At 41.0% G+C, this 25481-nt stretch overlaps 2 protein-coding genes across 2 annotated transcripts; one reads left to right on the top strand and one right to left on the bottom strand.

Annotated features, from left to right (window-relative positions):
* The first annotated feature begins 18 nt into the window (after positions 1-18).
* On the top strand, positions 19-19730 carry LOC139375805 (ras-related protein Ral-A-like). Its single transcript, XM_071117676.1, has 6 exons — positions 19-377; positions 12119-12392; positions 12854-13062; positions 13478-13652; positions 16578-17656; positions 17717-19730. Exons 2-5 carry the CDS (start codon positions 12279-12281, stop codon positions 16698-16700), a joined length of 621 nt encoding a protein of 206 aa, XP_070973777.1. The 5' UTR covers positions 19-377; positions 12119-12278; the 3' UTR covers positions 16701-17656; positions 17717-19730.
* A 1396-nt stretch (positions 19731-21126) lies between these two features.
* Positions 21127-22482, bottom strand: LOC139375806 (M-phase specific PLK1 interacting protein). Its single transcript, XM_071117677.1, has 2 exons — positions 22005-22482; positions 21127-21560 (listed from the first exon to the last, which is right to left on the bottom strand). Exons 1-2 carry the CDS (start codon positions 22374-22376, stop codon positions 21363-21365), a joined length of 570 nt encoding a protein of 189 aa, XP_070973778.1. The 5' UTR covers positions 22377-22482; the 3' UTR covers positions 21127-21362.
* Positions 22483-25481: the final 2999 nt, after the last annotated feature.

Genomic DNA, 25481 nt, shown 5'->3' with positions numbered 1-25481 from the left:
CACGCCTTCAGCATCACCATCACCGGCGGGGGCGAAATGTCTAAGCAAGCTTGATAAATAATGATGGACTTGACAGAGGTTTTTTCTTTCTTTCTTCCCCCTTTTCTTTTTTAATCAAAACTAACTTGGACGAGCCTTGAGAGCCGGTAAACATATACATTTACTTTACAAACGTAGCATATCTCATAATAGCTACGGGTGCGTACAGTGTCGTCGTTTGACCTGATATTTTGTTTTGCGACCAACTACTATAATCCAGTTAGTTACAGTAGCTAACTAACGTCGGCTAATTTCGGCTAACGTCGGCTAACTTCGGCTAACGTTAGCCGAGCAGCAAGTGAGTTTGTTTACACACGGTACACGACACCTTCATTCTGGTAAGCAGGTGCCTCGCTATAACTAACTAGTCAGCTAGCTACATAAAAGCAGTTTGTTGAAAATGTTTATAAATTATGGCAAGCATAACACTAGGTGTATATTACTAGTTAACTACGGTAATAGCTAGCTAGCTATTCAAATGTAGCCAATGAATGGATGCTTTTATTAGCTGGCGATGTGGTCACCGACAACGGCCTGAACAACTAGCCTATGGCTAGCCAGTAACTAGTAAGCAAATGCACTTGTCGATAGCTAATTTTCTAATCTATTTGATGAAATTACGACACGGTGTAACATTGAGGCTTTAGCTTATTATGGTCAGTAACAACTTGTAATGTATTGATTTCTAACCATATTGTTAAATGCATGCACCAACAAACTGGTTGACAGGCTTGATTATCGGTTCAGTATTTAAATATGCATCTCCTAGACACGTCAGTCTCTTACACTGGGTAAACATACCAACCACACCCATTCCTATATATGCGCATAAGTTACATGATGCCAACTTGTTTACTAATGGCTGTTGATTTGACACTTGTTGTATGTGAAGCTCAGGACAAAGATGTTGTGCGCTCTTCCTATGATTTAATTGTGGTGGTAAGCGAAATGTCTCGCAAGTGGGGATCGAAGCTACTTGGTTACGTGGAATCAGATTCACCTTTTTGTTTTCTCTTACCTTTGTATTCAAACCCATTCGACTGAAGAGGCAGGTTTATAATGGATAAGGTGTTTGAAACCTGGCTAGGTGCATGGACATGAATGACTTCACATTTGTCGTGAAAATGAGAACAGTGTATGCTGCACTACCTGGACTTTTTTTTAAAAATTTGGGAGCACCTGTGCCCCTTACGGAGAGTAACAAATCACCAATGTAATAATTGTTGTCATGATTTCTTCGCTGTCCAGGCAGCCTCTGTAGAATGCAAATATGTGGTGGAACAGAATGAAAAGCAAAAGGAAGAGCTTGTTCACGAGATGAGCTTCAAAAGTAGTTGGATTCATATAGCCCGAATGTAGACTCGAAATAATGTGTAGACTGCAAGGAATCCCAAACAGATAGTATTTGACGAACACAATCATTTCCAACCTTGATTTTATTTTATTTAACCAGGCAATTCAGTTAAGAACAAATTCTTATTTACAATGACTGGCCTACCCCTGCCAAACCCTAACCCAGACAACACTGGGCCAGTTATGCGTCGCCCTATGGGACTTCCAATCTCAGCCGGATGTGATTCGAACCGGGGACTGTAGTGACGCCTCTTGGCACTGAGATGCAGTGCCTTAGACCGCTGCGCCACTCGGGAGCCCATTGGGATACAATCAATTTATGGCTTCCAGAAAAATCATTTAAAGCATGGAAAAACCTATTTTCCGTCCGTGTGTCAGGTAAAAGTAACCCCTATTGAACCCCTATCTTAGTATGTAGATTTGTTTTTCATCTCTAAAATTGTGCCAGCATTGCAAGCTTTTTTTTTAAAAGGAGATACAGGGGACGTGCTTAAGATCATCAATAACTAGAGATGCGACACTGAAAGCAACTTGGTTACACTTGACATTCTACTCTATTATCCTGCATGACGCAGGCCTACGAGCGCTCTCTCAACACTAGACCGGAGGGTATCTTACCTTATTCTAATTCTTTATTCTGTCTCTCACTGAAAAGCCCTCGCATCAAATGCCTTCCAATATGCGGGCAGTTTCCACCAACAGACTCTGGGGACAGAGTGATGAGAGCTGCATTCACGCCTAACGATGCTAATTTATTTATGGGACGCAGAGGAGACCGTTTTATTATGTCCACACAAAAAAAAATATATGTATTTCCAGAATGGCAAGCTTTGGCAAAGTTGCATCCTCATGGTATAGAACGGTACTGACGCTCTTCTCTCAGGTTTAATTTCTTATGAACTTATCTGACCCCAGTCTCAAATTCACAGCATGTATACATTTGAGGGGGATAGACTTCTTGGATCTTACAATCTACAAAAATAAAGAAAACAAATTGGAGTTAACCATCTTCCCGCAAGCTGCAGAGTAGGAATACACTTTTACAGTCAGTAACCACCTTAAGCAGAACATACCGGTGGGTCAATTCCTAAGACTTTGAGGTAACTGTAATACAGACAGAGGTTAAGTGCAAAGGTCATGATTTTGCGCACCAGTTTCCTGCAACCCGATACAGTAAGTGTTATGCCTTGATCACACATACAGCGTCATTCCGCAGCATCATCTGGATATGTACGCAACAACAACAGTTCAACATTCACCTCCTGCTACCATTTCTGTCAAGCCGTCTACACATACAGTCTGATGCGTACGTTTGATATATCCAACGAATGCATCACACAGAACGCACTGCAACTGCCTCTGAAACGCAGCGTTACATTGCACAATTAATGTTTTTCTGGTGTACCAAAATGCATTGATGCTGTCGGTGTGATCAAACAGGCCCGGGGAGAGAATGAACGTTAAAAGCCTTCTCAATGACACTAATAGAAACCAAGACAAAACGGCATTGTGCCAGTCGTGACAAATCCATTGTTTTTGAAACACTGGAACATCCTCAAGTCATCAAAATTAATTTTTATTTTATTTATTTCACCTTTATTTAACAAGCTAGTTGAGAACAAGTTCTCGTTTACAATTGCGACCTGGCCAAGATAAAGCAAAGCAGTTCGACACAACGACACAGAGTTACACATGGAGTAAAACAAACATACAGTCAATAATACAGTATAAACAAGTCTATATACGATGTGAGCAAGTGAGGTGGGATAAGGGAGGTAAAGGCAAAAAAAGGCCATGGTGGCAAAGAAAAATACAATATAGCAAGTAAAATACTGGAATGGTAGATTTGCAGTGGAAGAATGTGCAAAAGTAGAGAGATAAATAATGGGGTGCAAAGGAGCAAAATAAATAAATACAGTAGGGGGAGAGGTAGTTGTTTGGGCTGAATTATAGATGGGCTATGTACAGGTGCAGTAATCCGTGAGCTGCTCTGACAGCTGGTGCTTAAAGCTAGTGAGGAAGATAAGTGTTTCAATTTTCAGAGATTTTTGTAGTTCGTTCCAGTCATTGATTGGCAGCAGAGAACTGGAAGGAGAGGCGGCCAAAGGAAGAATTGGTTTTGGGGGTGACCAGAGAGATATACCTGCTGAAAATCTATGAGATTTAACAATATTGCCCCCTCGCATTTGTTATCCTAACGCCTCGATCACACGACGTGGCCACTGTGTACAGTGCCTTCGGAAAGTATTCAGACCCCTTGACTTTCCCCCCCTTATCAATATACACACAATACCCCATAATGACAAAACAGGTAGACATTTTTGCAAATTTATATTAAAAAAATACCTTGTTTACCTAAGTATTCAGACCCTTTGCTACAAGACTTGAAATTGAGCTCAGGTGCATCCTGTTTCTATTGATCATCCTTGATGTTTCTACAACTTGATTTGAGTCCAGCTGTGGTACATTCAATCGATTGGACATGATTTGGAAAGGCACACACCTGTCTATATAAGGTCCCACAGTTGACAGTGCATTTCAGCAAAAACCAAGCCATGAGGTCGAAGGAATTGTCCGTAGAGCTCAGAGACAGGATTGTGTCAAGGCACAGATCTGGGAAGGGCACCAATATTTTTTTGCAACATTGAAGGTCCCCAAGAACACAGTGGCCTCAATCATTCTTACATGGAAGAATTTTGGAACCACCAAGGCTCTTCTTCGGGCTGGCCGCCCAGCCAAATTGAGCAATCGGGGGAGAAGGGCCTTGGTCGGGGAGGTGGAACAAGAACCCGATGGTCACTGACAAAGCTCCAGAGTTTTTCTGTGGAGATTGGAGAACCTTCCAGAAGGACAACCATCTCTGCAGCACTCCACCAATCAGGCCTTTATGGTAGTGGCCAGACAGAAGCCATTCCTCAGTAAAAACATTTTTTAAAAAGGCCCATGACAGCCCACTTGGAGTTTGCCAAAAGGCACCTAAAAGACTCCGACCATTAAAACAAGATTCTCTGGTCTGATGAAACCAAGATTGAACTCTTGGGTCTGAATGCCAAGCGTCACATCTGGAGGAAACTTGGCACCATCCCTACAGTGAAGCATGGTGGTGGAAGCATCATGCTGTAGGGATGTTTTTCAGCAGCAGGGACTGAGAGACTTGTCAGGATCGAGGGAAAGATGAAAGGAGCAAAGTACAGAGAGATCCTTGATGAAAACCTGCTCCAGAGCACTCAGGACCTCAGACTGGGACGACGGTTCACCTTCCAACAGGACAACGACCCTAAGCACACAAGCTAAGACAACGCAGGAGTGGTTTTGGGACAATTCTCTGAATACAGGTGTGCCAAGCGTGTAGCGTCATACCCAAGAAGACTCGAGGCTGTAATCGCTGCCAAAGGTGCTTCAACATAGTACTGAGTAAATTCTCTGAATACTTACGTAAATGTGATATCTGTTTTTCTTATTTTTATAATTTGCCAAAAATTCTAAACCTGTTTTTGCTTTGTCATTATGAGGTATTGTGTGGAGATTGGGGGGTTTTTATCAATTTTGGAATAAGGCTGTAACGTAACAAAATCAAGGGGTCTGAATACTTTCCAAATGCGCTATATATTTTGACAACACAACCAATACTAACTCTGTTTTACCACCTGAGAACAGGTAAAGAAAGCCAAAGCTTCATTAATTATAGCACCACAAATGGTATAAACATGCTCAAATGCATCTGCTGGTCTGCTTATATTTGTCCAACTAAACAAGCATTGAAACTCCGCTTCGCAAAACATAAGGCTGATATTAGTAATAAAAACATGGCCACTGCAAATCACTTTGACCTCATTACCTTGGTGATTTTGAGTCTTGTGTCCAAACGAAAATGGTATTTTTGCTCAGAACATTTTGGGGGAGAGCATATAGATTCACCCGAAGGCAAAGTTTGGCCCACGTACCACCTATTGGGCAACCCTGCTGTATGTTGATACCATGGATTGTCAGTCCTTGCATTCCATAGCTCTATGAATTTGAGTGGTTACATTTCCCCAGCGCTATCCTTCAATCTTTTACCGAAACAGTGGCGGAGAGGTGCTTTATTGTTTCAAATGCCGATTGCCGTGTTTTTCCATTGTGGTCCGATTCATTATGCACTCCAAAAAATGTTACATTTAGTAGCACATGTGCACCTTGTAATTACAACAACAACAAAAACCGTTTTAAAAAAATGTCACCACAGAGCCCAGAACAGTCCTACATTGATACTGGGGCTACGAGATGTCAGACAGGGCACAGGTTTTGAGGTGACCAGGGTTTATTTCGGAGAATATTTGTGTATAGAGAAAGATTTGGTTTCAGAATACTTTTACAGAACATTTCAATTGTGTAGTCATTAGGCCTAATAGTCTTCAAGGTAGTGTTTCACTTGTCTGTGTGAATTTGAGTTGATCACTGAACTGATTGCCAGCAGCATACCACCCTGTATCCCACTGCTGGCTGGCCTTTGAAGCTAAGCAGGGCCGGTCCTGGTCAGTCCCTGGATGGGAGACCAGATGCTGCTGGAAGTGTTGGAGGGTCAGTAGGAGGCACTCTTTCCTCTGGACATTGCCTTGTGCTGTCTTTCAAATGGGACATTAAAACAGGTGTCCTGACTCTGATCACTTAAGAATCCATGGCCCTCATACCATCATGGCCACCTAATCATGGCCAGTGTCCAATTGGCTCATTTATCTCTCCCCTGTAACTATTCCCCAGGTCATTGCTGTAAATGAGAATGTGTTCTCAGTCAACTTACCTGGTAAAAGGGTAATAAATGAATAATTTGCAAGTTAACATGAAAACAAATCGAGGGTTGGCTAACACTTCGAAACTTGTTGGCCATTGTTTTGGCTGTGGGGCCATTGTTTTGGGTGTGTTGGCCATTGTTTTGGGTGTGTTGGCCATGTGGGAAACAATTGGCCAGGGAGAGTCCTATTCCCAATATGGAAACTTAAATGGGACCCTATTCCTTATATACTGCACTACTTTAGACCAGAGCCCTATTCCCTATATAGTGCACTAGTTTTGACCAGAGCCCTATTCCCTATATAGTGCACTAGTTTTGACCAGAGCCCTATTCCCTCTATAGTGCACTAGTTTTGACCAAAGCCCTATTCCCTCTATAGTGCACTAGTTTTGACCAGAGCCCTATGGCACCCTATTCCCTATATAGTGCACTACTTTAGACCAGAGCCCTATGGGCTATGAGGGCACTATGTAGGGAATAGGGTGCCATTTGGGATTCAAAGATGGATAGTGTTTCTAACAGGATGTTTAGCCACTACACTATTTTCTAAAAACACAACCGCTAGCTAGCTACTTCCGGCAGTCATTCAAATAACAAAACAGAGGGGCATCTGGAATTTCCATCACACTGTTAACGATGCCCACAGAACTACCCGCACAACCTTGAGGGACTATAAGAATGTCAGTCAGTACTAGACGTGTTTTACAGTGAAGCTTGGAGGCCACAGCTGCCATTGACAGTGAAGCTTGGAGGCCACAGCTGCCATTTACAGTGAAGCTTGGAGGCCACAGCTGCCATAAACATTTTAGGTCATTTAGCCTAGCAGACGCTGTTATCCAGAGTGACTTATAGTTAAGATGAATGCACTAAAGATAGCTAGGCGAGACAACCACATCCCAGTCATACTAAGTCAAATGTTCCTCAAAGTAGCCATCAGCAAAATTGGTGCTAGTAAGGGAAGGTGCTAGTGTTTATTTTGGCCTACAATTTATTAAACACACAACGGGGAAAACCATTGTCCGTGTTGGAATAGGTACTAGTACTTGCCTTCTGATTTGCATTCAATTCACTAATTGTGTACGTGACAATAAGAACGTTTTATACAATGTGAAATATACAAATAAATAGTAGTAATGCTTCAAATGCCAGAATGTCATTTATTTCGGCTTTTCGTCTAGTACGAATTTGCTGCATGCTACTGAGGAAGAGATATTTTCGGACCCACTCGTGTTTGACGAGCTAATAAATCAGATAAATTGGGGAGGTGCAAAATGAACGAATGAATCAACGCAATTGGATAACACATTTAGTATACGTGAGCCTAGTATGTTTTATTTATAACTGCATACGTTTACTAAACAGTACGTTCAAAATAGTACGTAGTACGATTTAGTACACAATATGTAGTTTTAGTAAGAGGAGGAAGGGAAAAAAATTATTCAACCTTTTATTTAACCAGGCAAGTCAGTTAAGAACAAATTCTGATATACAATGACGGCCTACCCCGGCCAAACCCTAACGCCACTGGGCCAATTGTGCACTGCCCTATGGGACTCCCAATCACGGCCGGTTGTGATACAGCCTGGAATCGAACCAGGGTAGTAGTGTAGTGACACCTCTCGCACTGAGATGCAGTGCTTTAGACCGCTGCGCCACTCGGGAGCCTTCACAAGGGCTGGGGAGTGGAGACACCACCCAATTTACATCACACAAATGCCATTGGCATATAGGTTACATAGGCAAATGACAGACTGTCAGTTGGTTGAGCTTGTTTGCCATCTGGGTTTGGCAGTGTTGTTCAGACGGAGATACACTCACTGCCCTCAGGGTAGGGTTGGGCGATATGGGCAAAAATATATCATTTTTTAAATATATTTTTTTGGCGGTATGAAGGTATTTTATGTTTCTGAATAATGAACGATTAGAATGACATTTTCTGAGTAATGCGTGACTTGAATAGCAGAAAAATTATGTATTTTAATTTTAAATGGGCTTTCTCCATTTTGATGGGTTTTATACTCAACCAAACTAGGACAAAACTGACAGTGAAGTAGAACATTTTAACATTGAATCAAAACTATCGCTTTTGACTATTGTAAAAATCCATACAGGTATACACGATATGTCATCCAGCCCGACAGAGATCCATGCACTGCCCTCAGGGTTCGTGATCAAAGGAATCCCTATTTCTCACCTCTCCGTTGTGAGGATTCAACTAGGTGCAGATCTAGGATCAGCTTCCCCAGTAAACCATTAGTCTTAACCATTAAACTGACCCAGGATCAGTGTGTAGGGACAACTTTAATGGCTGATGTATGAAGCTAATAAAGTGAGCTCTGATTTTCCAGCAGATAGCAAAGAAATAATACTACTTCCTCTTCCTTCTCCTAAACTGATCCTTGGGACCTCCCTCTGTACCCCTTGCGTTTCCACGTACTTGCTAGATTCCAACTCCTGATTCAACCATTGCTATTCTATGGTGGGAGCTACCACAGATCCTAGACCAATGTCTATTACGGACATGGTGAGCAGATGACGTCACTGTCTAGGCTGTTCTCTTCATTTGATTAGCTATTAAAAAGGCAGACCGGTGTAGCATGCATTGCTAATTGCGGCACTCCCTTGCATATTTCGAGGGCTAGCTTTAAAAACTCAGGGAAAATTCTGGAATTCCATCGATGACATTAGAGCTAGTGATTTGGCACCCTAGTTCCACTCGGTCCAGTTCAAGAAATAGGCCTACCTCTCTAGTTTTTCACAGTTGATCCAAATGGCCTTTTATCATTGTTTTGTAATAATGTACAGGGTCATTTCATTTAGGCAAAATGTTTTGCAACGGAAATCGATCCGTTTCTTAAAATGTACAGATAGCCCAATACTTTACAGATTCGGGAACGTTTTCTGCCGTTTCATACCGAACATGAATATGTAACTTTTTGTCCGACTTGTCCAAATTCACATAGAAATGTAAGATATAGGTCTGTCACTCATTGAAAGCAGGTCTAAGAAGCAGTATGAACTGATCTATTCACGTTATTTCTATGCTTCCCGTTCTTAAGTTTCGGGTTTTTGCGTCTTACATCCGGTTTTGTACGCCAACTTCAGAACAGCTGAAAATACAGTATTTTTGGTTGTGGAAAAATATATTTCACAGCAGTTTAACTGGTACAATGATTCTCTACACTATACAGTGCCTTCGGAAAATATTAAGACCTTTGGCAGAAATGACAGCTTCGAGTCTTCTTGGGTATGACACACAGCTACAGTGCCTTGCGAAAGTATTCGGCCCCCTTGAACTTTGCGACCTTTTGCCACATTTCAGGCTTCAAACATAAAGAAACTGTATTTTTTTGTGAAGAATCAACAACAAGTGGGACACAATTATGAAGTGGAACGACATTTATTGGATATTTCAAACTTTTTTAACAAATCAAAAACTGAAAAATTGGGCGTCAAAATTATTCAGCCCCCTTAAGTTAATACTTTGTAGCGCCACCTTTTGCTGCGATTACAGCTGTAAGTCGCTTGGGGTATGTCTCTATCAGTTCTGAATACTTTCCAAAGGCACTGTACCTGCTTGTTTTGTCACAAACTGAAATTAGGCTAAATATTAGATATTTTAGCAACCAGGAAATGGAGGAACAATTTCTGTATAGTGCAGCTTAAAAAGACCGTTATGGCCTCGTTTGAGGTGACTAAACCCTTACCCAGGTTAGGAGGGTTTTTGATCAACCGATATCAGTATGCTTAAGTCTTTAGTAGATATTGTATTGACTAGGATTATTAAAGGACTTATGGTTGATCAATTGGCCATTGGCCCCACCACCAGAAACACAGCCTAGGGCTAGATAATGTGATGGCTGACATTTCCACTGCCAGGGTATCAATCAGCCCATTGTCACACTTATCGTGTACTTTAGATTCTAATGTAGGCCTTTTGTCCTAAATGTGAGCCTCCGAACTTGGACCCATCACCCACATGGGTGATGTCATGGCATCTGTTATGCCAGTCCCCAGGCTGGACCACCCGGTCATGGTCTGCTGCCGTCGACAGTGACCTGATACTACAAGCTACTACTATACCACACTACGCTATACTATATAAGCCTAGCCTAAATCGCTTGTACTGTATTGTTAGAAGGTGCCGCTAAACCCTCAAGCGTTAAAACATTCCCCAGAGTCTTGTTGCCGATAAGTACTTGTCGCAGTTGGGAGGCCGTTTCCTTCTCTTGCCTGAACAAAAGCGCTACCTGCTGCGTGCCCGACCCCGTAGCGATGAATCTACCGTTTTCTACTTGTAGAATCACAATGATCGTCATTGGCCGACCACTTGACTTAGCATATCGGAGAGCACAAACTCCCCACATGTGGGAGTCAACAGGGGTGACAAGAGACAGAGGGCATTTTCTCCGTACATCCACGGTTAAATGTCATGAGACAGTCACGCTTCATAGGCAATATAGGTTATGGGATCATAGCTAGCAATCCCAATCCCCAATCCCCTTATCCCCACTGATAAGTATTGGGGCTCCCGAGTGGCACAGCGGTCTAAGGCACTGCATCTCAGTGCTAGACACATCACTACAGACCCTGGTTCGATTCCAGGCTGTATCACAACCGGCCATGATTGGGAGTACCATAGGGCGGCGCACAATTGGTCCAGCGTCATCCGGGTTAGGGTTTGGTTGGGGTAGGCGATTAATGTAAATAAGAATTTGTTCTTAACTGACTTGCCTAGTAAAATAAATAAAGACTTCCTTCGAGCTTGCTAACCACTGTAGCTAGTATTAACATTCTAAAAGAAAACTCCAGTCTGAACCTAAGACTAAAACATGTAGAAATAACAAACCTATATTTTTGAAATAAATTTACCTATTTTTCTACAATCACAATATTTAAATTAATTATTAGCAGATTAGGTTTATTTTGTGATCTTAACATTCAAGAATATGGGCAAAATTGAATGATTGACAATGAAAAAGGTGGGAACTGTTCCCTTGTCATATAATTGGAACATTTTAATATCAATATATAGAATTACAAATATTTTTCCAAATTGCGACGCAAATATTGGACGGCGACAGACAACCTGGTTCAATTTGAGGCAAAACCAGTTGAGAAGCCCTGGCCTAGGGCCTGTATATGTTCAAAAAAAGGGACAGTAAACACTGAAATAGCGAAGGATTTCTTGTTAAACATCCCCCCCCCTCCCTAAAACTACACTTCTGACTCATGTGAAATTTAATGAGGGAATGGCCAGCTGCTGAGACAAAAGGGGGTGTTGTTGTGCTCTCTCCCGCCTACTCTCTGGCTTTAGAAAAGAGTGATTGTGTCCTGATGTAGCACTTAAACAGTGTTTGCTTAAAACAAACCCAACAACTGCATATAAACAATACCAACCCTTTAAGCCTATCAATGGCTAGGAGAACTGGTTTGGCCTCAGGACACATTGACCAGTTTTTGGAGGCAGAGGACCTTGCAGCTGCTTGTTGTTGTTGTTGTTGTTGTTGTAAATAACGACGAGCCTCTTTTTACATCTTTTATGACAGATCCTCAAATGAAATAGGACTTATCGTCCCTTTAAAAATAAAAAAAATTGTTACAGGTAGGCCTAGACTTCACAAGACAATACTTTTCCTTTTCCTACCTTGAACTGAGCAACCATCAACCGTCTGATTTTAGAATGCACGTGTGGTCGTGTGAAAAGGTGTTCAACTAAATGCTACGTCAATGTTTAGAGTAGCATCTTAAAATGCTAGATGGACATGAATGAAACACTGGGTGAATTAAAAACTTTTGTTTTCTAAAGTTCAGGTAATCTAAATGATCTATGCCAACATTGGCCTACTGTATGTCTGGGGATGTTTTTTTTTTTTATATGATGGGAAAGTTTTAAAGCTTAAAGATTACTACTTTGAACAGTGCCATGTATTTATTTCATTTTCTTCTTCACAGGGACTGTTGGATCACCCTTAATGCTGAGACATTACCACCCTCTCCCGATTCCCTGACTTTCAAACCAACCTTTTGCCTCGGTTCCGTCTCCCCTCTCCCCCTCCTCCTCCTCTCCCTCTCTTCTTTCCCTCCCTGTGAGTGAGTCTGTGTGTGAGCAGTCATGACGACCAACAAGCCCAAGGGGCAGAACTCTCTGGCCCTCCACAAGGTGATCATGGTGGGGAGCGGAGGAGTGGGCAAGTCGGCCCTCACCCTACAGTTCATGTATGACGAGGTGAGCCACTGATGTCATCAACGGTCTCCACACACCTGTTACAATAATCATCGTGTTGTTTCCTTCCTTCCTTCCTTGAAATAAATTCACTGTTCTGACACGACATAACCAGTGAAATCAATGCAGTGGAAAGCTTGCATTCACCAAGCCAGTCAGATCAGTGATTACTTCAAGGAAAGAAGAATGCTTTTTTTAAAGAATATTCAAAACGGGGCCAAGATGTCCATGAAAATGGACACTCCTGGTCACTGATATCAATTGTGGAAACTCCCCACTAAGGCCCCATTGTCCACTCTCAAAAGGACTTTTCTCTTCCTCAATTCTGTCAGGTGATGGTCTGCTTGGGCCAAAATGACATTGTGGTTTAATCTTTAAAACATTTTGTTATAACGTAAACCTGGACTTCTAAAGAAACTCTTCCTCAATATGTCCCATCTTTTTCTCCTACTTCTCTCCATCAGTTTGTGGAGGACTACGAGCCCACCAAGGCGGACAGCTACAGGAAGAAGGTGGTATTGGACGGAGAGGAGGTGCAGATCGACATCTTGGACACAGCGGGCCAGGAGGACTATGCCGCCATCCGAGACAACTACTTCCGCAGCGGTGAGGGCTTCCTCTGCGTCTTCTCCATCACCGAGGCCGAGTCGTTCGCCGCCACCGTTGACTTCAGGTAATAAGGATGGGCTTTGAAATGAAAAGGAGAGACCAGGTTTTGGGGTAGGTCAATTCAGGAATGAGTTCCATTCGCTCTCCAGAGATCTATAGGATGATATGACCCCTCTCCTCTCCAGAGATCTATAGAATGATATGACCCCTCTCCTCTCCAGAGATCTATAGGATGATATGACCCCTCTCCTCTCCAGAGATCTATAGGATGATATGACCCCTCTCCTCTCCAGAGATCTATAGGATGATATGACCCCTCTCCTCTCCAGAGATCTATAGGATGATATGACCCCTCTCCTCTCCAGAGATCTATAGGATGATATGACCCCTCCTCTCCAGAGATCTCTAGGATGACATGACCTCCCTCTTTCCTCTCCAGAGATCTATAGGATGACATGATCTCCCTCTTTCCTCTCCAGAGAACAAATCCTGCGAGTGAAGGAGGATGAGAATGTTCCCTTCCTCCTGGTGGGTAATAAGTCAGACCTGGAGGAGCGGAGGCAGGTGAGCGGCGAGGAAGCCAAGGCCCGGGCCGAGCAGTGGGGCGTCAGCTACGTGGAGACCTCCGCCAAGACCCGTGCAAATGTTGACAAGGTGATAGGGCCTTTATTTAATTATTTATTTATTTTACATACAAGGGGGGTTGTGAAATTGTTAGATGACTTGTTAGATATTACTGCACGGTTGGAACTAGAAGCACAAGCATTTCGCTACACTGGCATTAACATCTGCTAACCATGTGTGTGTGTGACCAATAAAATTGTATTTTATTTGGTTTCCCAGGCACAAAGCCTATTCCAGGCCAAAAAAGCCCCTTCATTCCAGGCCAAAAAAGCCCCTTCATCCCAGGCCAAAAAAGCCCCTTCATTCCAGGCCAAAAAAGCCCCTTCATTCCAGGCCAAAAAAGCCCCTTCATCCCAGGCCAAAAAAGCCCCTTCATTCCAGGCCAAAAAAGCCCCTTCATCCCAGGCCAAAAAAGCCCCTTCATTCCAGGCCAAAAAAGCCCCTTCATTCCAGGCCAAAAAAGCCCCTTTCATTCCAGGACTTGGCCTAATGGTTTTTCTATTTAATTGACTGATTATGCACTCCCAGACCTCTACACATTCATACTGACTCCACACACACACACTGCTGTTTATCATATATCATGATGCCTAGTCACCTAACCCCTACATATCTACCTTCATCACTCCAGTAACCCTGCACATTGTTAATATGGTACTGGAACTGACCCTGTATATAGTATGGTATTTAACTGACCCTGTATATAGTATGGTATTTAACTGACCCTGTATATAGTATGGTATTAACTGACCCTGTATATAGTATGGTATTAACTGACCCTGTATATAGTATGGTATTAACTGACCCTGTATATAGTATGGTATTAACCTGACCCTGTATATAGTATTAACCTGACCCTGTATATAGTGTGGTATTAACTGACCCTGTATATAGTATGGTATTAACTGACTCTATATATAGTATGGTATTAACTGACCCTGTATATAGTGTGGTATTAACTGACCCTGTATATAGTATGGTATTAACTGACCCTGTATATAGTATGGTATTTAACTGACCCTGTATATAGTATGGTATTAACTGACCCTGTATATAGTATGGTATTTAACTGACCCTGTATATAGTATGGTATTTAACTGACCCTGTATATAGTATGGTATTAACTGACCCTGTATATAGTATGGTATTTAACTGACCCTGTATATAGAATGGTATTTAACTGACCCTGTATATAGTATGGTATTAACTGACCCTGTATATAGTATGGTATTAACTGACCCTGTATATAGTATGGTATTAACTGACCCTGTATATAGTATTAACCTGACCCTGTATATAGTATGGTATTAACTGACCCTGTATATAGTGTGGTATTAACTGACCCTGTATATAGTATGGTATTAACTGACCCTGTATATAGTATGGTATTAACTGACCCTGTATATAGTATGGTATTAACTGACCCTGTATATAGTATGGTATTAACTGACCCTGTACCCTGTATATAGTATGGTATATAGTATGGTATTAACTGACCCTGTATATAGTATGGTATTTAACTGACCCTGTATATAGTATGGTATTAACTGACCCTGTATATAGTATGGTATTAACTGACCCTGTATATAGTATGGTATTAACCTGACCCTGTATATAGTATTAACCTGACCCTGTATATAGTGTGGTATTAACTGACCCTGTATATAGTATGGTATTAACTGACCCTGTATATAGTATGGTATTAACTGACCCTGTATATAGTATGGTATTAACTGACCCTGTATATAGTATGGTATTAACTGACCCTGTATATAGTATGGTATTTAACTGACCCTGTATATAGTATGGTATTAACTGACCCTGTATATAGTATGGTATTAACTGACCCTGTATATAGTGTGTTATTAACTGACCCTGCATATAGTATGGTATATAGTATGGTATTAACTGACCCTGTATATAGTATGGTATTAACTGACCCTGTATATAGTATGGTATTAACTGACCCTGTATATAGTATGGTATTAACTGACCCTGTACCCTGTATATAGTATGGTATTTAACTGACCCTGTATATAGTATGGTATAAACTGACCCTGTACCCTGTATATAGTACGGTATTAACTGACCCTGTATATAGTATTAACTGACCCTGTATATAGTATGGTATTAACTGACCCTGTATATAGTATGGTATTAACTGACCCTGTATATAGTATGGTATTTAACTGACCCTGTATATAGTGTAATTACTCTAGTGGTCCTGTTTTACTTTAAAGTACTCCTGATATTACTTCATTGTAGGGAAATAGCTAGCAAGAGGCATTTCACTGTACTTGTGCACATGACCAAAAAAAAGAAGGAACTTCTATGTCAGTAGCTTACTGACAAATACAAGATCCTCAATAGAACACTCACCTGACCCTCTCCACCTAAATGTCCACGCGGATGGTCAAGTGGCCGTGATCACCTGTATTTGTGGATTCGCTGTTGGATCAATCAGCTAATTAGTGGGGTGTGGTTTGACAACTCATGATTGTTCTTAGCAATGCAATCCAACGATCGTGAGATAGACCTGTAATAGGTCAATGATTTAATTGAAGGGATAATGACAGCAATCCATGCTTTGGTTTCAGTTTCGTAACGTTAGCATTTGAAAACAGTACGGGGGGGGGGGGGGGGGGGGGGTATGGATTGCTGTCAAACCTTGTCCTTAGACTGCTTACAGTGTAGGAAACCCTAGTTAATTTGGCCATAACAATTGTTTGTGATATGTGGTGGGTGAGGTCATATAAATGAGTATAGGAGGGAGGCAAACTACCAAAGAAATGTTAATGCTGTCTATAAACTTCTGCACAGAAATTATTTTACAGCATCATAACTAGGCCTGTTTTTGTATCTGTTCATGAAGCTATGTTCAGTATTTGGCGACCCGCCCCCCGCCCAGCAGTGAAAAAACAAAATCAGTGACCAAGAAAATTCTCTTCCTTGCAGGTATTTTTTGACCTGATGCGTGAGATCAGAGCCAGAAAAATGGAGGATGGCAAAGAGAAGAACGGAAAGAAGAAGAGGAAGAGCCTGGCCAAGAGAATCAGAGAGCGATGCTGTATTTTATAGTGGCATGAGGCGTTCTGTTCATCGGCTTCCTTCCTTCCCGAGCCCTCTCCACCTTGCCCATTCCTCTGGGTCGTGTTCATTTGGTACCAAATGGAAGAAAATGGACTGAAACAGGGAGGGACTGCCTGGACTTGTCTAATAACAATTGCTCATTTTAGCTTTCTGTTGCAAGAAGTTAAAATATCTGTTGCGTTCTGTAATGAACATTACCCAGGTTTCCCTCTCAGAAGCCATGGCCAAGGGAGAGAAAATCCTGTCTTTTTTATTTATTATTATTATTTTTAAAGGTGAGTTCACTAAAGGGGAGTTTGTCATCCAATTATAGTAAACACTAAAATGGTAAGACTACAACTGAAACCAAAAAAGGAATTTGAGGCCACAAATGACAAGACTTTACATTTACTTTCAATTGTAATATTTTATCCCAAGAACAGTAATGACCCCTCTTTTAATTATCGTTCTGAGAGATAGTCAATTTAGGAAAACTTAAAACGAGTGGCTGGCTCTGACATCTGAGGTATGCCACTGGTGTAGCAGTCACAAACAAAAGATGCTATCGGAACGCTCACACAATGTTTGCAGTGTGATAGTAAATCACTATAGTCCCTTTTGTATAGCTCAGTTGGTAGAGCGTGGCGCTTATTACGCCAGTGTAGTGGGTTCGATATGTTCCGGGACCACCCATACGCACGCATGACCAAGTCACTATGGATAAAAGAGTCTACTAAAAAAGGGCACATTTATTATATCTCATGGCTAATTTCAAATGCTGCTACATTCAATGTCACTCCAGGAAACTCCACTTCACACAGAATAGACATGAAACCTAAGGGTGTTTAATTGAAAGATATTGAATGGGATCCCACAGTCAAACTTAAACTCTCTTGCACTGGAATGTCTCTCTGCCATCTGGTTAGTCTGCTGTGAAATGTGACACTTTGGATCGTGCTATACAGGCCAATGGTTGAGGGGATTATACTATACAGGCCAATGGTTGAGGGGCTAATACTATACAGGCCAATGGTTGAGGGGCTTATACTATACAGGCCAATGGTTGAGGGGCTTGTACTAAAGATTACACAATAGGCTGCTTTCCTGGACATGTGAATCCTTAGCCACTAAAAATTGTTTTTCAGTTCACACTGAGCTTTTCACACCTGCTTTATTGTCCAGCACTAGGCTTAATCGGTGTCTGGGAAACCAGGCCGATATAGTCGCCTTCATTTAAGAGGATAGTCTTTTGGTGACCATAGTTACATTAATATGCAAAGGAGTAATGCTTGTAGTCTAAACCAGAGGTTGTTTTTAGAAAATTGGCAGTGTCTCGTTTTGTGTTTCAGCCTGGCCTAGGTAATCAAGACTTAAAATAGAAAGGAGGAATTTCCAATGACTCCCTAATAAATTAACAGGTGATAAAAATTAGGCCTGAAAGCACAAATCGGTGTCCTGGAAAATGGTTATGACTGGCTACTTCAGTACATTACCATTTAAGACACCAGTACATTCTGTAACCCCCGAGTCCATATTCCACTTGTTTAGATCCTGCTATAAAATGTCAGGAGGAATGTGCAGGCCCCTCCATATAACATAAAATGGGAATCATTCCATTGATTGCAGTTTCTATCCTGTGGATTATGGACTTAAAGCTCAACCCTGGCCCCTTAAAGATATGTCCAATTTCATTTAGATGGATCATCATACACCTCTATCAGAGTATTCCATAACACAACTATCCGTGTGTAGAACATGCAATTGGAAAATGTAATTTAGGTTTCTATCCCAAGGCACATCTGTATCCCTTTAACTATAGGCAGGGTAGCGTAGTGGTTAGAGGGTTGGACTAGTAACCGGAAGGTTGCAAATTCAAACCCCCGAGCTGACAAGGTCGGGGGTTTGTCGTTCTGCCCCTGAACAGGCAGTTAACCCACTGTTCCTAGGCCGTCATTTAAAATAAGAATTTGTTCTTAACTGACTTGCCGAGTTAAGGTAAAATAAAACATACCTTATATCACAGAGGTCCTCTGTATAGTCTGATAAATAACCTTCTGTCGTTTTGTTCTTCGGCATGGGTTTTTTCTGCCGTTTGTGCACAACCCCCCCTCGCCTCGCCGAGTTCTGCGATGACAAAACTGAACGTACTATGCAGACGCCTTAAGGCATTGGGATTTTCTCACAACCGAAAACCTTGCTGCTAGACAAATGTCTATCGTGCCGTTGAGAGTCAAGGCAAGGCTATACAGACCAATAACCCCGACTGATTGTTCCATGTACTCATTTACAATATACACACACTTAAGTAGTTAATATAGACACCTTTTAATTTCAAAATAAGCTACTTTTGATATTTGAAGACAGTTAACACGGGAAAATGCATTTCAGAAAATGATGGCGTGAACATCCCTAGTTGAGAATCTTCCACGTTAACTGTGCTGCTGTGTCATATAGATGGGTCTTTACTCCAGTCCTTGGATGGAATGTACCAATGAACTTGAGGAGACGCACTGAAATGGGAAACTATTGCACCAATGGCCCATTATGCTTAAGGCTCCGTCTTGTTTGAAAGTGTGAGAACTGACAACTTTTTTTTTTTTTTTATAATATTTTTTAAATGAAGTTAACAGTCGCACACCGCAAATAATATCTTACACCATCTCCGCCGATGTAACATAGGCTCTGGTCCAGTACTTTTCTTACCAAGACAATTATTGTAACCTGGGTCTCGTTCATTAGGCACCAAATGGAATGAAACTGGGAGGAACTATGAACTTCTCAAATAAGAAAGACCCGTTTCTCGTTGAAAAACATTTCCATTGTGTGCCCTAATGAACACGCCCCTGGTATCCCATGCTATTGTTCTGTTTGTATGAGGCTTGATATCTAGGAGCAATGACGCTATCATTAAGTCTGTGCTGCCCGCTGCCCTAATGCTGGCCGCTGGTAGCAGAGGTCCTTTCAACTCATAACACGTGGAATAGTGTAAATTGACTGGAAAATTAAGGAAAGGGGAAATTAAATAACTTACAATGTCAATGTTTCGTCTTTTTCTTGGGACAACCTTACAAGATGAACAGCTATAAAAAGTTAAAGCAAACTTTAATAGAAATTTCAAACCAGAGTAAACTACATTTTCACATGTGAGTGATGGGTGGGTGTGTGTATATACATAGACAAAAGTATGTAGTACTGTTGCATAAGGGACAAGCACCATGTCAATTTGTAAAATCATATATCGAGACTTAAAAGTTAAACAGATTATATAAGGACGCCACTCATGCATTTACATAATCGAGTAGGCCTAAGTCTTTGGCCAATCATAATGAAGTAATAAATGGATCAGGTTTATCCAACACTTTACTACCAACCGAGGTACTCAAAGCACTTCACATAGTACGAGGGAGAAAAAAAACAATCACCTCGCCCACCTGGGTGATGCATAGCGACCAACGCTCACCGCCCATCAGGTGAGGAGTGATATGCCAATTAGAAATGAGGGGGGGTGATTAGGTGGCCTTGATGGAAATGGGACGAGGTTGGGAATTTAGCCAGGACACCAGGGTTAACACCTCATGACCAGAGAGTCAGGACAACCATTTAACATCCCATCCAAAAGACTGCACCCTACACAGGGCAAAGGGTGATACGCTGCGGGCAATTGTCTTAAGTCAAACTAATCACAACCATTTTTTACCATTTTTTGAATTTACTACAAACAATTACACCAAACTTCCAAATTATATTTCTCGACAATAAGAAAACACATATCCTTTAGAATACATATTTACACATGTAGAAACCTGAGGCAGTGACAAGTCACTGGTTTATATTGCCCATCTTGAAATAGCAGTAAAATACATTTCACATGTAATATCATTAGAAATAGGCCTAGAACAAATTAGAGGTTTATACAGTCCATCATAACAGGCTAGACCCAACTAATCAATCAGTTCTTCCAACGCAATGCTAACCTGTGGAGATCAGGGCCCGTATCCACAAAAACATCAGAGTAGGAGTGCTGATCTAGGATCTGTCCACGTAATCTTATTCACTATGGTTTTATTTAAAAAAAACAAAAAAAAACAAGGCAACACTGATTGTAGAGCAGCATTCCCACTGGGATATGCTTTGTGGATACAGACCTAGAGATTCACAGCTGTCCTTCCGAGGGGTAAAAGTAAATAAAAAAGATCCCCTTACTAATCAACACGTTATACTGACACAATGTTAAAAATGGGAAACATATGATTAAAAAGGTACACACAGACATACCATATATGGTATTAAACTAGCCTGCAAAAATGGATAAAACAAAAAAATTCACTAAAGAATTTTTTGAATATAATTGATTCCCTGTGTTTGGTTTTTAGTATGCTGCCATTTGCCCTGAAATTGAGAAAGTCTCACGATCAGGTTTAAAAAGTAAAGGTGTGATCACAAGGTGTGCTGGAAAAGAGCTTCAGATAGTGGACAGTGTGTGTCCGCTAACAATTGCTGGTGAATCCTCTGACATCTTCAAAGACTGCTGTACTATATAGTCTGTGTTATAGGCAACTTTTACCACACTTCAATGGTTTTTGGTAATAGTCCGAAACAAAAGAAAAGGACAGGGCAAATATGAAACGGAAAGGTTTGAGGCCTCATCTGCATGGTTTGAAGGGGAAAGTCCTAGTTGAAATATCTCCCTGGCCTGCCTGTATGTGTGGTTTGCTGTTGGGAGCTGGTTGTGCTCGTGACCGGCACTGGCTGTAGGCTAGCCCATGGGTCCTGCAGCATAGAAGCGTTGTAAAACTTCTCCACACCACCTTGTGCCCCCTGGCCTCTGCCACCACGCGGCCCAAACGGAGTGGAATGCCGAGGGGAACCCTTCAGGGGAAAGAACCATCACGTTATGAGACATCGAAACTATAAACCAATTAGATTAACTAAATAAAATGATGGGGGCGTCCGGAGGTCAATTACAGACACGTGTGAGAAACAGAAGCGCCGTGGAATCGAAACTAAAAATAAATGAGAAACGCCAAAACATACTATCTACTCAAATCATCATGGTGGTAAAAATGGCGTTTCGTCGTCTTCTACTCACGAATCATTTAGGTTATCGTTGGACAGACAAATATATTTGTTATATCAAATGTGTAACGTGAATTACACCGTGCCTGCGTCAATTCGGAGGCGTCCGAGTGGGAAATAGCAGGTGAAACAAAACCCGATCTACGAGAACACAGACCAGAGGCGCTAAAATAAATAACAATTTATAACAAAAAGGGTTACTTAGTAAGCAACAACAAAAAAACATTCAATAGTTACCTGATAACCCATATGTTGTCCAGGACTTTGTGAGTGGTATGGAGAATTTCTGTACGAAGCGCCACGAGGACTCGGATTCTGTCTACGCGGTGTATACGCTGGAGATGAGCCGTTGTTAAATCTTCCTTTACCCCCACTTCCACTGTGATAACCCCTATTACCGTTACCACTAAAGTCTCTTGGAGGAGTATTTGGAGAATCAAACTGGCCAAATCTAGGCGGTCCAAAAGACGGAGGGGGACCACCACGAAATCCCCACGGTGGAGAAGGATGCATTCCCACCGCGCTGTTGTCGAATCCTGTCGGGCTTCTGAAACCACCTCGCGATCCCATTCCGCCCGGACCGGGTTGTCTGAAATCCGGTCTGTGCATTTCCAAAAATCTAAACCTAAGCTATTTCTAAGAGAAAAAAAACTATCTTTGCTCTCTTGGAAGCAAATGCCAAATGTATGTTTTCAAACCTCTGTTTACGCGTTTAGAAAACCGGAACAGGAAATACTATAAACAGGAAGAAGGGAAAACGTATCCTTCTCCGTCGTTGGCGTTTTAAACAATATCAACATTTAGTTGTGTTCTGCCACCTTCAGGTGGAAAAGGATCAACAGCAAGCAACCAAAGCGAGTAGAGGTCATCAAGCAATTATTTCGTTCGTTAAAAACATTGGCAGTCAAACCATGGAGCATTTAGCTATTTGATTTGGAATTTTTGGAGCCCTTTAGGTATATATACAAATATATATAAAAAATTATAATTAAATATTGAATTTGGCCTTTAATACCATATCCCATACAAATGCATGGGAATAACACATATATAAATGGCAAAAACACATACAAAAAAATAAATAATAAGGAATACGTTTTTGAAGTATCTGTCCTACATCTAGCATATTTATATATATTTTGTACACATATTTAGCCACTTTTTTTGAGGTAGGCACAAAACGACCTCCATACTTCCATTCATTTTTTTAACGAGTCCGTAGAGTGGTCATACTAGTTTGTAGGCCAAACCGTTAGGACACTACAGGCGTTTTCATGTGAAAACCGATTTTCGGGAACTCTCATGATCTGACAGACACAGCTGTAGCTCGGCCACCTTCCACTGCAGATGTGGAAGAGCGCCTCAGCCGGATGCGGTGGATTGAGAATCAACCCATTCATTAAACCGATATCTCTAGTTTAAATTGACGGATTTTGATGTGGATTTTTATTATAATAATTCATGTATTATTATAATTTATTATAATATCATACAAAGCCTTCAGAAAGTATTCGTACCCATTGATTTATTCCACATTTTGTTATGTTACAGCCTGAATTCAAAAGGCATTACATATGATTTTTTTAACACCCCATAATGACAAAGTGAAAACATGTTTTTAGAAATGTTTGCATATTTATAGAAATATGTAATTTACATAAGTATTCACGGCCCTGAGTCAACACGTTAGAATCACCTTTGACAGCAATTACAGCTGTGAATCTTTCTAAGTCTCTTAAGAGCTTTGCACACCTGGATTGTACAATATTTGCAGATTATTCTTTAAAAAATTATTGTCAAGTTGGTTGTTGATCATTGCTAGACAACCATTTTCAAGTCCTGCCATAGATTATCAAGCCGATTTAAGTCACAACTGTAACTAGGCCACTCAGGAACATTCAATGTCGCCTTGGTAAGCAACTCCAGTGTATATTTGTCCCTGTGTTTGGCCTATTGAAAGGTGCATTTGTCTCCCAGTGTCTGTTGGAAAGCAGACTGAACCAGGTTTTTTTCCAAGGTTAAGTTTTAGCTCTATTCCGTTTCTTTTTATATCCTTAAAAACAAGATGCAGACACCACCATGCTTAAAAATATGAATAGTGGTACTCAGTCATGTGTTGTGTTGGATTTGCCCCAAACATAACGCTCTTTATTCAGGACATAAAGTTCATTTCTTTGCCACACTCTGTGTTGTTTTACTTTTGTGCCTGATTGCAAACAGGATGTTTGTTTTTTTAAATATTTTTATTCTGTACAGACATTGTTCTTTTCACTCTGTCATTTAGGTTAGTATTGTGAAGTAACTACAATGTTGTTGATCTATCCTCAGTGTTCTCCTATCACAGCCATTAAACTCTGTAACTGGTTTAAAGTCACCATTGGCCTCATGATGAAATCCCTGAGCAGTTTCCTTCCTCTCTTGCAACTGAGTTAGGAAGGACGCATGTGTCTTTGTAGTGACTGGGTGTATTGATACACCATCCAAAGTGTAATTAATAACTTCACCATGCTCAAAGAGATATTCCATGTTTGCTTTTTCATTTTTCTTACCCATCTACCAATAGGTGCCCTCCTTTGCGAGGTATTAGAAAACCTCCCTGGTCTTTGTGGTTGAATCTGTGTTTGAAATTCACTGCTCAGCTGAGGGACCTTACAGATTATTGTATGTGTGGGGTACAGAGATAGAAAAAAAAAACATTTGAGAGTTTAATCAGTGTATTTTGAATATCCTGTATATTCAATGACATTGCAGAAGCAATATATTGTTCACTTTGTTGTCAATGTAAAATTATGCAAACTGAATACGTATTTCCAACCAGCTTAGTAGACTATCTTTACTGAAGACTTTGTGAGAATGTGTTTAAATACATTGCAGTACAATCTTCAAGCCATACGTATTTCAAACATAATGTTAAGATGAATTTCCCAGTTGGGTTTGGTTACCTCGCATCGTCTGGAGCCTGAAGACGGAGCTGCAACATAATGAAATGTTGTTCTGTAGACAACTGAAAAGAACAAGACAAAAAAAGTACTCAGATTCAGCAGATATGTGCATTTTCTCAGATGCTATTTATTGGAAGTTATATTGCATACGTACAGCTCTGGGAAAAAATGAAGAGACCACTGCAAAATTATCAGTTTCTCTGGTTTTACTATTTATAGGTATGTGTTTGGGTAAAATTAACATTTTTGTTTTATTCTATAAACTACTGACAACATTTCTCCCAAATTCCAAATAAAAATATTGTCATTTAGGGCATTTATTTGCAGAAAATGACAACTGGTCAATTTTGTTGTCAGACATTGAATAATGCAAAGAAAATAAGTCCATATTCATTTTTAAACAACACAATACTAATGTTTTAATTTATGAAGAGTTCAGAAATCAATGTGGTGGAATAACCCTGATTTTCAATCACAGCTTTCATGCGTCTTGGCATGCTCTCCACCAGTCTTTCACATTGATGGTGGGTGACTTTATGCCTCTCCTGGTGCAACAATTCAAGCAGCTCGGCTTTGTTTGATGGCTTGTGTCCATCCATCTTCCTCTTGATCACATTCCAGAGGTTTTAAATGGGGTTCAGGTCTGGAGATTGGACTGGCCATGACAGGGTCTTGATCTGGTGGTCCTCCATCCACACCTTGATTGACCTGGCTGTGTGGCATGGAGCATTGTCCTGCTGGAAAAAAAATAATCCTCAGAATTGGGGAACAT

This window comes from Oncorhynchus clarkii, chromosome 20, assembly GCF_045791955.1.
Source record: "Oncorhynchus clarkii lewisi isolate Uvic-CL-2024 chromosome 20, UVic_Ocla_1.0, whole genome shotgun sequence".
NCBI classification, from domain to species: domain Eukaryota; kingdom Metazoa; phylum Chordata; class Actinopteri; order Salmoniformes; family Salmonidae; genus Oncorhynchus; species Oncorhynchus clarkii.
Note: the sequence above shows the minus strand (reverse complement) of the source record. Positions and strands in the feature narration are given on the sequence as shown.

What these genes read in the sequence shown, in the direction of transcription:
- LOC139375805 (XM_071117676.1), top strand. Translation starts at nt 12,279, where the DNA reads ATGACGACCAACAAGCCCAAGGGGCAGAACTCTCTGGCCCTCCACAAG. An exon ending in GCCGCCACCGTTGACTTCAG is followed by an intron (nt 13,063 to 13,477) that starts GTAATAAGGATG and finishes TTTCCTCTCCAG; the next exon opens with AGAACAAATCCTGCGAGTGA. An exon ending in CCCGTGCAAATGTTGACAAG is followed by an intron (nt 13,653 to 16,577) that starts GTGATAGGGCCT and finishes TCTTCCTTGCAG; the next exon opens with GTATTTTTTGACCTGATGCG.
- LOC139375806 (XM_071117677.1), bottom strand. Translation starts at nt 22,376, where the DNA reads ATGCACAGACCGGATTTCAGACAACCCGGTCCGGGCGGAATGGGATCG. An exon ending in GACAACATATGGGTTATCAG is followed by an intron (nt 21,561 to 22,004) that starts GTAACTATTGAA and finishes TTTCCCCTGAAG; the next exon opens with GGTTCCCCTCGGCATTCCAC.